This window comes from Piliocolobus tephrosceles, chromosome 11 (assembly GCF_002776525.5).
Source record: "Piliocolobus tephrosceles isolate RC106 chromosome 11, ASM277652v3, whole genome shotgun sequence".
NCBI lineage: Eukaryota > Metazoa > Chordata > Mammalia > Primates > Cercopithecidae > Piliocolobus > Piliocolobus tephrosceles.
This window is the reverse complement of record NC_045444.1, coordinates 4,347,592-4,363,360: the sequence shown is the minus strand read 5'-3', so window position 1 is coordinate 4,363,360 and position 15,769 is coordinate 4,347,592. Positions and strand designations below refer to the sequence as shown.

The following is a 15,769-nucleotide window of genomic DNA, read 5'->3' as shown; positions in this document are numbered from 1 at the left end:
CAAACCCTTTGCCATTTTGTAATGCCCTTCTTCGTCTTTTTTGATCATTGTCAGTTGAAAGTCTGTTTTGTCTGAAATTAGAAGGCTGCACTCCAGCCTGGGCAACAGAGTGAGACTCTGTCAAAAAATAAAATAAAAAGCAACCCCTGATACTTTTGGTTTCCATTTGCTTCACAGATTTTTCTCCACCAATTTACTTTGAGCTTGTATATGTTCTTGCATGTGTGATGGGTAACTTGAAGACAGCATACAGTTAAGTCTTACTTTATCCAAGTCACCACTCTCTGTCTTTTGATCAGGCCACTCAGCCCGTTCTCTTTCTAAGTTAACATAAATATTTGTGTATTTAATTCTATTATCATATTGTTAGCTCATTATTATGTAGAATTGACTGTGTAGTTGCTTTATAGAGTCATTGGTCTATTTCCTTAAGTGTGTTTTTGTGATGGCTGGTAAAAGTCTTATTTTTCTAGCCCTCCTTTAAGGACCTCTTATAAGGCAATTCTGGTGATAATGAGTTCCCTTAGCATTTGCTTGTCTGAAAAGGATCTTATTTCTGCTTCATATATGAAGCTCAATTCGGCTGGATATGAAATTCTTGGTTGGAATTTCTTTTCTTTAAGAATGCTGGGGTTTTGGCGGGTTCCCTGCGGCGCATCTGATCGTGTGCTCTCTTGTTCCTCAGGTGCTCTCCTCGCTCGCCTTCTGGCTTTGCCATGCCCTGCTCTGAAGAGACACCCACTATTTCACCCAGTAAGCGGCCCCGGCCTGCGGAGGAGGGCGGCATGCAGCTCCGCTTTGCCCGGCTCTCCGAGCACGCCACGGCCCCCACCCGGGGCTCCCCGCGGGCTGCGGGCTACGACCTGTACAGTGCCTATGATTACACAATACCACCTATGGAGAAAGCTCTTGTGAAAACGGACATTCAGATAGCGCTCCCCACTGGGTGTCATGGAAGAGTAGCTCCACGGTCAGGCTTGGCTGCAAAACACTTTATTGATGTAGGAGCTGGTGTCACAGATGAAGATTATAGAGGAAATGTTGGTGTTGTACTGTTTAATTTTGGCAAAGAAAAGTTTGAAGTCAAAAAGGGTGATCGAATTGCACAGCTCATTTGCGAACGGATTTTTTATCCAGAAATAGAAGAAGTTCAAGCTTTGGATGACACTGAAAGGGGTACAGGTGGTTTTGGTTCCACTGGAAAGAATTAAAATTTATGCCAAGAACAGAAAACGAGAAGTCATACCTTTTTCTTAAAAAAAAAAGTTTTTGCTTAAAGTGTTTTGGTGTTTTGCACTTCTGAAGACCATCAAGGCTAGGAAGAAACTGCATCAACTAATGAGCAAAATAACCAGTTAATATCATAATGGCAGGATCAAGTTCACATATAACAATATTAACCTTAAATGTAAATGGACTAAATGCTCCAATTAAAAGACACAGACTGGCAAACTGGATAAAGAGTCAAGACCCATCAGTCTGCTGTATTCAGGAGACCCATCTCACATGCAGAGACATACATAGGCTCAAAATAAAGGGATGGAGGAAGATCTACCAAGCAAATGGAGAACAAAAAAAAGCAGGGGTTGCAATCCTAGTCTCTGATAAAACAGACTTTAAACCATCAAAGATCAAAAGAGACAAAGAAGGCCATTACATAATGGTAAAGGGATCAATTCAACAGGAAGAACTAACTATCCTAAATATATATGCACCCAATACAGGAGCACCCAGATTCATAAAGCAAGTCCTTAGAGACTTACAAAGAGACTTAGACTCCCATACAATAATAATGGGAGACTTCAACACTCCACTGTCAACATTAGACAGATCAACGAGACAGAAAGTTAACAAGGATATCCAGGAATTGAACTCATCTCTGCACCAAGCGGACCTAATAGACATCTATAGAACTCTCCACCCCAAGTCAACAGAATATACATTCTGCTCAGCACCACATCACACTTATTCCAAAATTGACCACATAATTGGAAGTAAAGCACTCCTCCGCAAATGTAAAAGAACAGAAATTATAACAAACTGTCTCTCAGACCACAGTGCAATCAAACTAGAACTCAGGACTAAGAAACTCAATCAAAACTGCTCAACTACATGGAAACTGAACAACCTGCTCCTGAATGACTACTGGGTACATAACGAAATGAAAGCAGAAATAAAGATGTTCTTTGAAACCAATGAGAACAAAGATACAACATACCAGAATCTCTGGGACACATTTAAAGCAGTGTGTAGAGGGAAATTTATAGCACTAAATGCCCACAAGAGAAAGCAGGAAAGATCTAAAATTGACACTCTAACATCACAATTAAAAGAACTACAGAGGCAAGAGCAAACACATTCAAAAGCTAGCAGAAGGCAAGAAATAACTAAGATCAGAGCAGAACTGAAGGAGATAGAGACACAAAAAAACCCTCCAAAAAATCAATGAATCCAGGAGTTGGTTTTTTGAAAAGATCAACAAAATTGACAGACCGCTAGCAAGACTAATAAAGAAGAAAAGAGAGAGGAATCAAATAGACGCATTAAAAAATGATAAAGGGGATATCACCACCGACCCCACAGAAATACAAACTACCATCAGAGAATACTATAAACACCTCTACGCAAATCAACTAGAAAATCTAGAAGAAATGGATAATTTCCTGGACACTTACACTCTTCCAAGACTAAACCAGGAAGAAGTTGAATCCCTGAATAGGCCAATAGCAGGCTCTGAAATTGAGGCAACAATTAATAGCCTGCCCACCAAAAAAAGCCCAGGACCAGATGGATTCACAGCTGAATTCTACCAGAGGTACAAGGAGGAGCTGGTACCATTCCTTCTGAAACTATTCCAATCAATAGAAAAAGAGGGAATCCTCCCTAACTCATTTTATGAGGCCAACATCACCCTGATACCAAAGCCTGGCAGAGACACAACAAAAAAAGAGAATTTTAGACCAATCTCCCTGATGAACATCGATGCAAAAATCCTCAATAAAATCCTGGCAAACCGGATTCAGCAGCACATCAAAAAGCTTATCCACCATGATCAAGTGGGCTTCATCCCTGGGATGCAAGGCTGGTTCAACATTCGCAAATCAATCAACGTCATCCAGCATATCAACAGAACCAAAGACAAGAACCACATGATTATCTCAATAGATGCAGAAAAGGCTTTTGACAAAATTCAACAGCCCTTCATGCTAAAAACGCTCAATAAATTCGGTATTGATGGAACGTACCTCAAAATAATAAGAGCTATTTATGACAAACCCACAGCTAATATCATACTGAATGGGCAAAAACTGGAAAAATTCCCTTTGAAAACTGGCACAAGACAGGGATGCCCTCTCTCACCACTCCTATTCAACATAGTGTTGGAAGTTCTGGCTAGGGCAATCAGGCAAGAGAAAGAAATCAAGGGTATTCAGTTAGGAAAAGAGGAAGTCAAATTGTCCCTGTTTGCAGATGACATGATTGTGTATTTAGAAAACCCCATCGTCTCAGCCCAAAATCTTCTTAAGCTGATAAGCAACTTCAGCAAAGTCTCAGGATACAAAATTAATGTGCAAAAATCACAAGCATTCTTATACACCAGTAACAGACAAGCAGAGAGCCAAATCAGGAATGAACTTCCATTCACAATTGCTTCAAAGAGAATCAAATACCTAGGAATCCAACTTACAAGGGATGTAAAGGACCTCTTCAAGGAGAACTACAAACCACTGCTCAGTGAAATCAAAGAGGACACAAACAAATGGAAGAACATACCATGCTCATGGATAGGCAGAATCAATATTGTGAAAATGGCCATACTGCCCAAGGTAATTTATAGATTCAATGCCATCCCCATCAAGCTACCAATGAGTTTCTTCACCGAATTGGAAAAAACTGCTTTAAAGTTCATATGGAACCAAAAAAGAGCCCGCATTGCCAAGACAATCCTAAGTCAAAAGGACAAAGCCGGAGGCGTCACGCTACCTGACTTCAAACTATACTACAAGGCTACAGTAACCAAAACAGCATGGTACTGGTACCAAAACAGAGATATAGACCAATGGAACAGAACGGAGCCCTCAGAAATAATACCACACATCTACAGCCATCTGATCTTTGACAAACCTGAGAGAAACAAGAAATGGGGAAAGGATTCCCTATTTAATAAATGGTGCTGGGAAAACTGGCTAGCCATAAGTAGAAAGCTGAAACTGGATCCTTTCCTTACTCCTTATACGAAGATTAATTCAAGATGGATTAGAGACTTAAATGTTAGACCTATTACCATAAACACCCTAGAAGAAAATCTAGGTAGTACTATTCAGGACATAGGCATGGGCAAGGACTTCATGTCTAAAACACCAAAAGCAATGGCAGCAAAAGCCAAAATTGACAAATGGGATCTAATTAAACTAAAGAGCTTCTGCACAGCAAAAGAAACTACCATCAGAGTGAACAGGCAACCTACAGAATGGGAGAAAATTTTTGCAATCTACTCATCTGACAAAGGGCTAATTTCCAGAATCTACAAAGAACTCAAACAAATATACACGAAAAAAACAAACAACCCCATCAAAAAGTGGGCAATGGATATGAACAGACATTTCTCAAAAGAAGACATTCATACAGCCAACAGACACATGAAAAAATGCTCAGCATCACTTGCCATCAGAGAAATGCAAATCAAAACCACAATGAGATACCATCTCACACCAGTTAGAATGGCAATCATTAAAAAAATCAGGAAACAACAGGTGTTGGAGAGGATGTGGAGAAATAGGAACACTTTAACACTGTTGGTGGGATTGTAAACTAGTTCAACCATTATGGAAAACAGTATGGCAATTCCTCAAGGATCTAGAACTAGATGTACCATATGACCCAGCCATCCCACTACTGGGTATATACCCAAAGGATTATAAATTATTCTACTACAAAGACACATGCACACGTATGTTTAGTGCGGCACTATTCACAATAGCAAAGACTTGGAATCAACCCAAATGTCCATCAGTGACAGACTGGATTAAGAAAATGTGGCACATATACACCATGGAATACTATGCAGCCATAAAAAACGATGAGTTTGCGTCCTTTGTAGGGACATGGATGCAGCTGGAAACCATCATTCTTAGCAAACTATCACAAGAAGAGAAAACCAAACACCGCATGTTCTCACTCATAGGTGGGAACTGAACAATGAGATCACTTGGACTCGGGAAGGGGAACATCACACACTGGGGCCTATCATGGGGAGGGGATGGGGGGAGGGATTGCATTGGGGAGTTATACCTGATATAAATGATGAATTGATGGGTGCTGACGAGTGGATGGGTGCAGCACACCAACATGGCACAGATATACATATGTAACAAACCTGCATGTTATGCACATGTACCCTAGAACTTAAAGTATAATAAAAAAAAAAAAAAGAAAGAAACAGAAGGAAAAAAAAAAAAAAGAATGCTGAACATAAGCCCCAAATCTCTTCTGGCTTAGAAGGTTTCTGCTGAAAGGTCCACTGTTATATTAATGGGGTTCCCTTTCTAGATGACCTGTCCCTTCTTCCTAGTTGCTTTTAATATTTTCTGTTTCATGTTGACCTCAGAGAAGCTGATGATGACTATGCATCTTAGAAATGGTTGTTTTGTACAGTATCTCACAGGGGTTCTCTGCATTTCCTAAATTTAAATGTTGGCCTGTCTAGTGAGATTGGGAAATTTTCATGGACCATATCCTCAAATATGTTTTTCAAGTTGCATGTTTTCCCTCCTTCTCTTTCAGGGATGCCAGTGAGTTACAGAGTTCGTCTCTTTACGTAATCCCATATTTCTCAGAGGTTTTGTTTGTTTTTAAAATTCTTTTTTTCTTTATTTTTGCCTGACTGAGATAGTTCTGAGAATCATTCTTCAGGTTCTGAGATTCTTTCCTCAGCTTGTCCTTGTCTCACATGCCTCTTGCCTCTTCCTTCTATTCTTCTGTTAATACTTGCAACAGTATTATGAAATTCTTGCAGTGTGTTTTCCAGCTCTATCAGATCAGTTTGGTTCTTTCTTAATGGGCATTTTGTCTTTCAGTTCCTGTATTACTTTATGGTAATCCTTAGATTCCTTGAATTGAGTTTTGACTTTCTTCCGAATCTCAATGGTCTTTGTTCCCACTCATATTCTAAATTCTGTGTCTTTTATTTCAGCCATTTCAGCCTGGTTAAGGACCATCACTGGGGAACTAGTGCAGTTATTTGGAGGAAAGAAGACATTCTGGCTTTTTGAGTTGCCAGAGTTCTTGCACTGGTCCTTTCTCATCTGTGTGGGCTAATGTTCCTTTAACTATAGTGGGATTTGAGTATAATGAGTTGTCTTCATTTCTGGATGTTTTCAGAGGGCTAAGTATTTGTGCAGGGTCTTTATTTGTAGCTGAATTCTTATTGTTCCTTTCACAGCAGTGGAGGGTGGGATATAGCGAAGTATTTTTGGTGTTGAAGTTTAGGCTGTGATACAGGAGGTGGGGCTTAAGCGCAATGACTGATGGGCTCTTAGTCAAGTGGCTTCTCTGTATTTCCTCCTGATTGCAGCTATGGTCCCTCACAGTGCTCTGAAGGTGTGGGCTCCTCCTCCACTCAAATGCTGGATGCAGATCTTGGCTTGGCACTACTGGGCTGCACCCCATAGTCCTGGAACTAGCTCAGGCTTTCTGGTCCCTCCCAAATGTGAGGGTAGCAGGAGCAGAGATCTTTTCAGTGGTGATGTCAGAGGGCCTTTCACTTGTCTCTCAGGGCTGTCCCCCAGAGAAACACAAAGCAGCTCTCAATCAGAGCAATCAGCCTGGGGTGGGGCGGCTGTGTTGTGGGCCCAAGCTAGGTAGCCCTGCCTAATGATGAGCAAGGTGATGGGGGGACTCGTGAAGAAGACAGATTGAGTTCTATTTTAGATCTTAATTGTTAAGAAAACAATTTTAAAACTCCAAAAAGACAATCAGAAGAAAGAAAATCTGAGTTGAATATTAGATGCCATTAAACAATTATACAGGAAAGTTGGTAATTTTATTGTTTGTGATAATATTGTTTGTGTCTTTTTAGAGTTCACATCTATAAAAGTTACATATGGAAATATATACAGGTAAAGTAATATGTCATACTGAATTTGCTTAAAATACTTCTCTGCCAAAAAAAAAAAAAAAAGGAAATGGCAGGTGATGGATGAAAGAAGAAGGAAGAAGGAAGAATGGGGAATGGCAAGGTGTTAATAATTGATGAAGATGGGTGATAAGGGCTAAATTTGAGTTTAAAAATGTTTATAAGATTTAGTTAAAATAGCCATTGCAACATAATTATTAGCTATGTGATATTGGACATGTTTTAAATTTTCTGAGTTCTGATTTTCTCATTAATGAAACAGGAATAAAACTGTTTTTCCTTCCATGATCACTTTGAAGATTAATTAGTGTAATAGGCCTGAATAATGCCAGGCTCCTACTAAGTACTTAATAATACAAAAATCCCTTGTAGATATCATGGAATATCCTTAACACTTTGCTTAAACCAGTCCTTCTAAGTGAGCAGATTCCAGCTCAGTAAAGCTGCAGACAGTGTTCCTTTTGAATCCAGATTTAAACATGCCTTTTCCTATGGATGTTTCTTGAGGACATGGATTCTGTCTCATTCTCGCCTGAATTCCTATGTAACAGGGTGCTGGCTGTGTAGTGAGGCTGTGTTTGCCAGCTGGCTGACTGAAGGAATGAGCGAATGAATGATGCCTGATAATTCAGCCCACTTAAAGCATGGTCAACATGCAAGTGAATGAAAATATGGCATAAACTACTAGAGGAGGGATGAGAAGGAAGATGGAGTTGGTGATAAGACTGTATGAATTAAAATGGGCAATGGAGAAGAAGAAAGGCTCAACTGTAAACCTTTCATCTGGAGCCAGGCTATCAGTGGGAAGAGGCATGTGAGACAAGGACAGAGAAAGAGTAGCCAGGAGACTTTGGAAAACTACAAACAGAGGGAGAGAGCACAAGAGCACAAATGCAATCCTGCTCAGAGCCAGTTAAACACCTTCTCAACAGTCCTGAGAGCAACAGAGCATGCATTCAGATGGAGACTTCACAGACTACAGACCAAGAAGTAGTTAGATCTTTGTTCAAGATTGAACAATTCCCTTAAAAGTTTATCTAAAAGTTTTGCAAAATTTATTTTTAGGTACTGACATCTCATAAAACAAGAACCACATCTTTATATAAAAATATGATAAACTATGTCTAAGTGAAGCTTTGAAAGGAAATAGAAGAGCTCAGTAGAAAGGAATAAAGGTTATATTTGGGGTGGGAATATTTAGAATTAGTCAGAAAAATGCAAAGATGTATGGGATGTGAGAAGATCCATTCAGTACATCACTTAGGGTTTGAAGAACTAGAACCAGCACAACAGGGACTGTTAATGCAAGAGCTCAGCAAAAGAATCTCATTTTGCTCCAAGCCAAAAATAGATACTTCAAGTTGAGTTCCATTAAAGGAAAATGGCAATGTAACAGAAAATGTGTTATATACAACATATCTCATTATAGAGAAGAGAACATCTTTTTGGAAAGCACTATCAAAATCAGAAATGATGTGATCAGAAATTAAAGGAATTGGAACGTAATCTGCTGTATGTTTCCGTTTTTGAAACACTGTTTAAAGGGGTTCTTATTGATAAATAATAGATTAATAATAAAGTCAAGTTAAAGGCATCAGTTTATCTTGAATAACAGGGAAGTCATTTGTAACCCAGTAAATGCCCCTGTGCCTCAAAAAGTATGCCAGAGTATAGATAGGAATGAATGAGGCTATTTTTCTTTGCATATCATGTCAAAAACAGTGTGATAAATGGGGATACAATTTTGAACTGTCTGAGGCTTTCAGAAGTTGGAAGCCTTTTAAGAGATCTGATTAATTTAACATGTCATACCTAATGGTGAATGAGTTCAATTTCTCCAAAGAGCAATTAGTCAACAGAATAAATTAACATGAGATATTGTCAAATGCAAAAACTGTGCTCATTGCCAAAGATAAAACACTTTCGCTGCTATTATGGAACTTGCTTCTTTGTTCTATGTAGGGCTTCTGTGACATAATTCCCTCACTGACCCCAATGCTTGGAATGAGCTGCTGTCATTTCTCATCTGGACCACTGCAAAAGCCTCTTAGTTTGTCTCTCCTTAGCCACACTTACCCACTTCCTGTCTGCTCTTTGTATACTATCCACATGATAATTGAAAATCACAAAACTTCTTTTGAGAATGTCTCAAATTGTGTTTGGAATAGACAAATAAGATTAGAGTATCTTGCAAAGCCTGAGTCCCTAAATACCCCTCAATTCCAGCAACCTTCCCTGACCCCATATCACTTTCCCATATTCTTTGGCCTTCTTTCATTTCTTTGCACTTGACTTGCTATCTCTGAGACTTCTCACATCCTGTTCCCTCTTTCCGAAACACTCTTTCCCCTCCCCAGTGTCTCACATACTCAACTCCTTCTCATTCTTTAGACTTCAGGACAGATCTCAGAGCTACTTACTTGGGAGAAACTTCCTGATGTCCTGACGAGGCCATGATTCTCTATAATGTATTCTCACTGCCTCCTGGGCTCTGGTGTAGCACCTGTCACAGTCCCCACATTCTCATTATAAACCTTTAATCCCTTTCATTCATGCTTCCAAAGCCACCTACCAACCAAATGCTCCTTCCAACACTGCCATGACTCTTCGTGTTGTCAAATGCAGTGGTCCCTTCTCTGTCACTTGACATCTCATCAGCATTTGACACAACTGAAAACTTCCTTCTTCTAAAACACTCATTCCTCCTGGAATTAAGGATATCGCAACCACCCAGTCTTCCTTCTACCACATTAGTCACCAGTTCTCAGTATTCGCTTTTATCTTCTCCTCCTCAGCTAGATCCCTTTATCTTGGAGCACATTGAGCTGAAAACTGGGCTCTCTGTGATCTCAGCCAGTCCCATGGTTTTAAGTACCACCTTCATTAAAATGGCACCCATATTTATGCATCCAGACTCAGACATCATTGCTGAGCTCCTTATTAGTCTATTCAACTATGTACTTGACATCTCCTCTTGGAAGCAATAGTCATCTCAAATTTACTCAATCAAAATAATATTCTTGATGTCCTGCACAGGAACATGCATAAGCCCACCCCAATCTTTGGCATCTCAGCAAATGGTTCTACCATCCATCCATGTGCTCAAGCCAACACCTAGGTGTCCCCATTGATTAATCGCTTTCTTCCTAAACTCCTGATACTCAATTCAACATGATGCTCTATTGGTTCTCCCTTGAAAAGATGTCCTATATCTGGCCATTTCTCTACAACTTTATGGCAGCCGCTATGCTTCCCGTTGCATTTAGGATAAAACCCAAACTCCTCAACAAAGCCCACAAGGCCCCATATATCTACCCTTCTGACCTCATCTTCTTGTCTCTCTCACTTCTTTCCTAAGCTCCAGGCATATCAGCCGAGAGGGAAGCCATGAGCTAAATGCTATCAGAAGGATCAAGGAGAAAAAAATATGGAGAATAAGTGGAAACTGAAATTAAATCCCTATCTTTCTTGGCAGAAATTTAGTATAACTAAACTGAAAACTAAAACTCAAAAGTCAAGAAGTAACATTTGTCTGTTATTTAGAAATTTGAAGGAAAATATTAAAATAATATACAAAAAGTGTTCTAAATGATTGTTTATGAAGCAAGAATTAAGCATGGTAATGGTGAGAATTTATGAAGTATGAAAATTCCTATGTTTGTTATAAATCTCAAATACAGTTTAACTTTTAAAGAATATATATTACATTGAGAAAAATAAAATTTGGGAAAAAATGTATTGAGGAAAAAGCAGTAAAATCTTGTGAAGAGACAGACAAACAGGGAGAAAAGCCAGAAGACCTATAGAATGTTCTATAACTTTCAAACACAAAAGAGAAAATAACCAGGAACATCTTTTATATTTGATTGAGGAGAGTTAACTTTTGGGGAAAGGATAAGCTGTGCATGCACCACTCTTAGTTGTCTCAGCAACTGGACTCCCTAGTAATGATAATAATTTTACAATGTAAAAAGTTACATGCAAATTAAGTAAATAGTAATTAGGGGCAAAGTAACACAAGGCACTGACAGGCTGCACTTTGGTAGAAGGGCTAGGACAAGGTTGTTCCAAGTCAATGGATGAGATAATGAAAAGAAGAACTAAGGATGTAAATTGAGTCCGCTCTCCTGCAACTTCGCTGGATATTGCAAGCACACTGTGCCTCTCTCAAATTTTGATAAAGCCAGTGTAGGTCATAAATAAACATTTCATGCCTCCATACTGCTTCATCTGTATGACTATAGCTCCCACTCTACTTTGAGAATCCTTTGAAGAAGACAGGTGACGGTAAACTTTGAATAAGTAAGGCAGGTGGAAGGAGAATGTCAGAAATTTGGGAAGAAAGCAGGGAGTAATCAATGCTGACACCTAGGTGTTGGCTGGAGCACATGGATGGGTGGTAGAACCATTTGTTGAGACGGCAAAGATTGGAGTGGGCTTACGCATGTTCCTGTGCAGTTCATGACACTTGCCCTCGACAGATCCTGTCGCTTAATAGTCGATCAACATATATTTGTTGAACAAATAAATGAATGAACAAAAACTCTACAAAAGATGTGGCAGAGCCAGGAGCTGCCCCCTCAGATGGAGTATAAAGGCTCTCGAAAGGAATTGCTTCCCCTGAGCTTCCCCTGAGCAAGACTAAAGTCTTGAGTCTGTGTTGATGGTGGGGCTCACCTGGGCTTATTGACATTGATACCTGATAGAGCCTCTCAAAGTGTGAGGGAGCTATAATTCTCCCTGTGGAAAACCAGAACTTAAACTAGACCACTTCTATAAATATATAAACATGTAAGTATATGCAGATCATGGATGCATTTATGCACTCTCACATACAAGCAACCTTTGCACTGCCCGTGGATGAAGCAGCAGATTACCTATGGCATAATTCGAAGGGCATAAAATGGCCCACCAGCACAAAAATGCCTCCCTTTCTAACCAGCCATAAATCTGAAACATCTTTATTATACTTGTCACTTCAATTAATATTATTTTTAGAAAGTCCCTCTTAAAATTCAAACACATTATGTAAAAAGGAAACATTGATATAGGCGGTGAGGGTGGTATGGAAGAAAGGAGATCTCATGAGTATGAAATCCGTGGATCCACCACTAACTAGCTGAGTTATCTTACAAAAGTTAGCTAACCTCACCAAATCTTCATTTATTAAATTGTAGCATATAGAAAAACCCAACTTTATAGTATTATTATAAGAATAATAGAGTATTTGGTAAACTGTAAACCTACAATTTAGTTTCTATTACATCTTGGGGTTTTTGGGTTATAAGATAAGCTGGCAGACATCAGAGCCTTGTGATATGGAATATGAAACAAGAAATTGTATGGATAGGAAGGATGAGCTGCTAAGAGAAAGAGCAAAGAAAAATAAATTATAGAGACACTTTACCCATTTTCTTCACTTCGTGGCACATATGTTCAAACAGGGCCCTGCCCTTGATTCTTACTGACTCCAACCACATAACTGCGCCTGAGTCCTCGGTGAACACAACATTCTTTTCAAACTGTGGGTGATGACCCTTCAGTGAATTGTCATCAATTTAACAAGGCATGGCCAGCACTTAAAAAATGAAATAGAATCAAAGCACATTGTGTATAGCAAGGGTACATACTATCTTGGAAAGATTTTGTCTTTTCTTGCAGTGGTATTTAAGTGTGTACATGTGGGTGCTGAATCACAATCTAAAACATATTCCTTATTACTCGTCACAATCAAAAAAATTTAAAAGCTTCTGCCATATGCCATACGCATGCTAAGATACTTTCAGTTTCCTAAATATGCAATACTCTTTCATATCTCCGGGCCTGTGCAGATGCTCTTCCCTCTAGTGGAAGATCCTTTTGCCCACCCTAGCCCAAATGGGGTGTCTTCTCAACAATACACAGCGAAAGCTTAGTTACCTGCTGTGTGACTCCACATCCTCACCCAGATATTCTCCTTTGTCCTTTCCATGCCAAAGACTGCGCTCTGTCTGTACCTTGGTCACATTCATTGTATTTAGATTTAATCAATTGTGTAATATTTTATTTGCAGTTCATTTAACACTGCTTGTGTGCCTACTAAATGCTTGGCTTTTTGAAGGCGGAAACTCTATCTCGCTTTGCCTCATCTTTTTACTCCAAGAACATGAGTATTGTAGGTGTGTTGGAAATGTTTGCTAAACCAACGCATAAAAGATAAGCTGGAAAATAGAAAAGCCATTTTTTATCTGTTGAAAAGTGCTTCCTAAGCAGCCATCCAACTCTCACAAGTGGGATTTATTCAGTTGTCACACAAGACGGGACAGAAAGCCCCCACCAAGATGACTCTGCAAGTCTACATTCATCTGCCTGAGGAAACTCTGGACTTGCTCGTGAATGATTATTTGCCGAGCATAGACACCGTTTTGATATGAGGACACCTTCAAATCACAAATAAATGCAAAGATGCTTTAATGAAAAAAAAAACAAGAGATGGTCCACGAGGCCAATATCCTTGACTCAAAATGCCAGTAAAAGTTGTGCCTTTAAAAGGTAATAATATGTTTCTATAAGACATGAAACACTTTAAATCAATATATATTGTATTAAAGCCTTGCTTCTGGTGGATAGGTTTTTTTTTTAATAAAACATCCAAAGATGAAAGAAAAGTATTGTTTCAGCCCCCTGAATCCCTGGGGAGATACAAGCCTTTACATTCTGCTGACATGGGCACAGGAAAGAGCCAGGGACAGGGAAATGAAGTGAGGCCACTGTTTTCCCATCAGACTGGGTATTCTGGCTGGCTTCTCCAGGGGCAGTAGCTGGCACAAAGGCCCCAGCCCCTCTAGGATGGCACAGCTTTGAAATAAGATGCAACAAGGAGGCAGAATCAACTATTTCTGTGAAAGCTCATTGTTCGTTTCGTCACAGGGAAGTTTATTCAGTAAGTCCAAATTTGGCTATAAGTTCCCTTTCATTAGCACAGGAGCTAGAATGAACTTCCTAGAATTATTCAAATCTGGGCTGTGGACTGTTCCAGGCTCAGCTCCTTTCAAACTTGAATGGGCAGTTGAATCTTCTGAGGATCTCCCTAAAATGCACATTTCTGATTCAAGATGTTTGAGTTCCTGCATTTCTTACAAGCTCCCAAGTGGCTCTGGTGTTCTGGGCCCTGGAGTCTAATGCCAAGTCTTCATCAACTCACTCTTTCCTACACAGGGAAATAGCAGATAACCAAGGAGTAAGGAACCCATGTGGTTTGATTGTTTGTTTACACAAGGTGCTGTCAGCAATAGTCCTCATTTAAAATAAAAATAACTTAAAATACTTTTTTTGAAAAAAGAGAGACAGCAGATCTACATCTAGGTCCTATTGTGTGACATTCAAAGTGAATGATGCTGTTTTGTCTAATCCCAGCATAACACTAGTTATGACTCTCATTTCATCAAACAGCAAACTAAGACTCGTATATTAACGTTTTCAAAGTCATCTAGGCAATAAGTAGCCAAGGTGGGATTTGAAATCAGTTGTCTCTGACTCCAAAGTTTATAGGCTTTCTGTTATTTTGTTTTCTTGGATTATTAGTTAATAATACCTTCAGTTAGGGCTGGGAGTGATGGCTCACTTCTGTAACCCCAACACTTCGGGAGGCCGAGGCGGGCAAATCACCTGGGGTCAGGAGTTCGAGACCAGCCTGACCAACATGGCAAAACCTCATCTCTACTTAAAATACAAAAATTAGCCAGGCATAGTGGGAGGGCCTGTAATCCCAGCTACTCGGGAGGCTGAGGCAGGAGAATCACTTGAACCTGGGAGGCAGAGGTTGCAGTGAGCCGAAATTGTGCCATTGCACTCTAGCCTGGGCAACAAGAATGAAACTCCATCTCAAAAAAAAAAAAAAAAATCTTTCATTTAAACTCAGTTTAATAGGTATGTGCATACATATATAAAGAAAGAGAAATATAGATCATGTGTGTGTGCGGTGTTTGTGCACAAAGAACAAGGAAGAGAGGACACATCGATGAAGAGGACCCATTCAAGCCCTCCAGGATCACACAGTCCCCCAGAAAGTGAGGCTCAGGAAAAGATCACTCTACCGCAACGAGCCTAGCGCTATAGTGGAGGCACTGGCTGAGAGGCACGCTTAGCACAGAATGCAGCTCTTGGAACAGTTACTACCTCAGCTGCTTTTGAAGAGTGAAGAGGAGTTTCTTTGCTGAAGGAAGACAGATGCATTGCCAGGTGGGTCACTGCGTCTCCAGGAGACTGCTGGAGAAAAGTCATGGAATCGTGACATAAATTGTATGTTTTTTAAGGAAAATTTTTGGTTAATGACCATGGAGGATTCCTGCACTTACTAGTTCCAAAGTTAATTAATAAGTTGTTATTTTTAAAGGTTCTGAGTGATAAGAGACTGACACATGAATTACATGAGTTTTTTTGTTTTTTTCTTTTTGACAAAATTTCTTCATTTGTCTATCCAGGATACCACAGATAAAAGTCATTTTTTACCCATAGTAATTTCTTAGCCTCCAGCTAATAAGGCAAACAAAAAGAAATTAATCTATACTCCAGCTCCATGGGTTTAACCCAGCCGCTGCCTCCCCTGCTAAGCCTGAGATGATCAATTGTGATGACAACAAATGATACCTTTAT

At 39.6% G+C, this 15,769-nt stretch overlaps 1 protein-coding gene across 1 annotated transcript; it reads left to right on the top strand.

Annotated features, from left to right (window-relative positions):
- The first annotated feature begins 650 nt into the window (after positions 1-650).
- LOC111521661 (deoxyuridine 5'-triphosphate nucleotidohydrolase, mitochondrial) lies at positions 651-1,226 on the top strand. Its single transcript, XM_023185216.2, has one exon. It carries the CDS (start codon positions 717-719, stop codon positions 1,209-1,211), a length of 495 nt encoding a protein of 164 aa, XP_023040984.1. The 5' UTR covers positions 651-716; the 3' UTR covers positions 1,212-1,226.
- Positions 1,227-15,769: the final 14,543 nt, after the last annotated feature.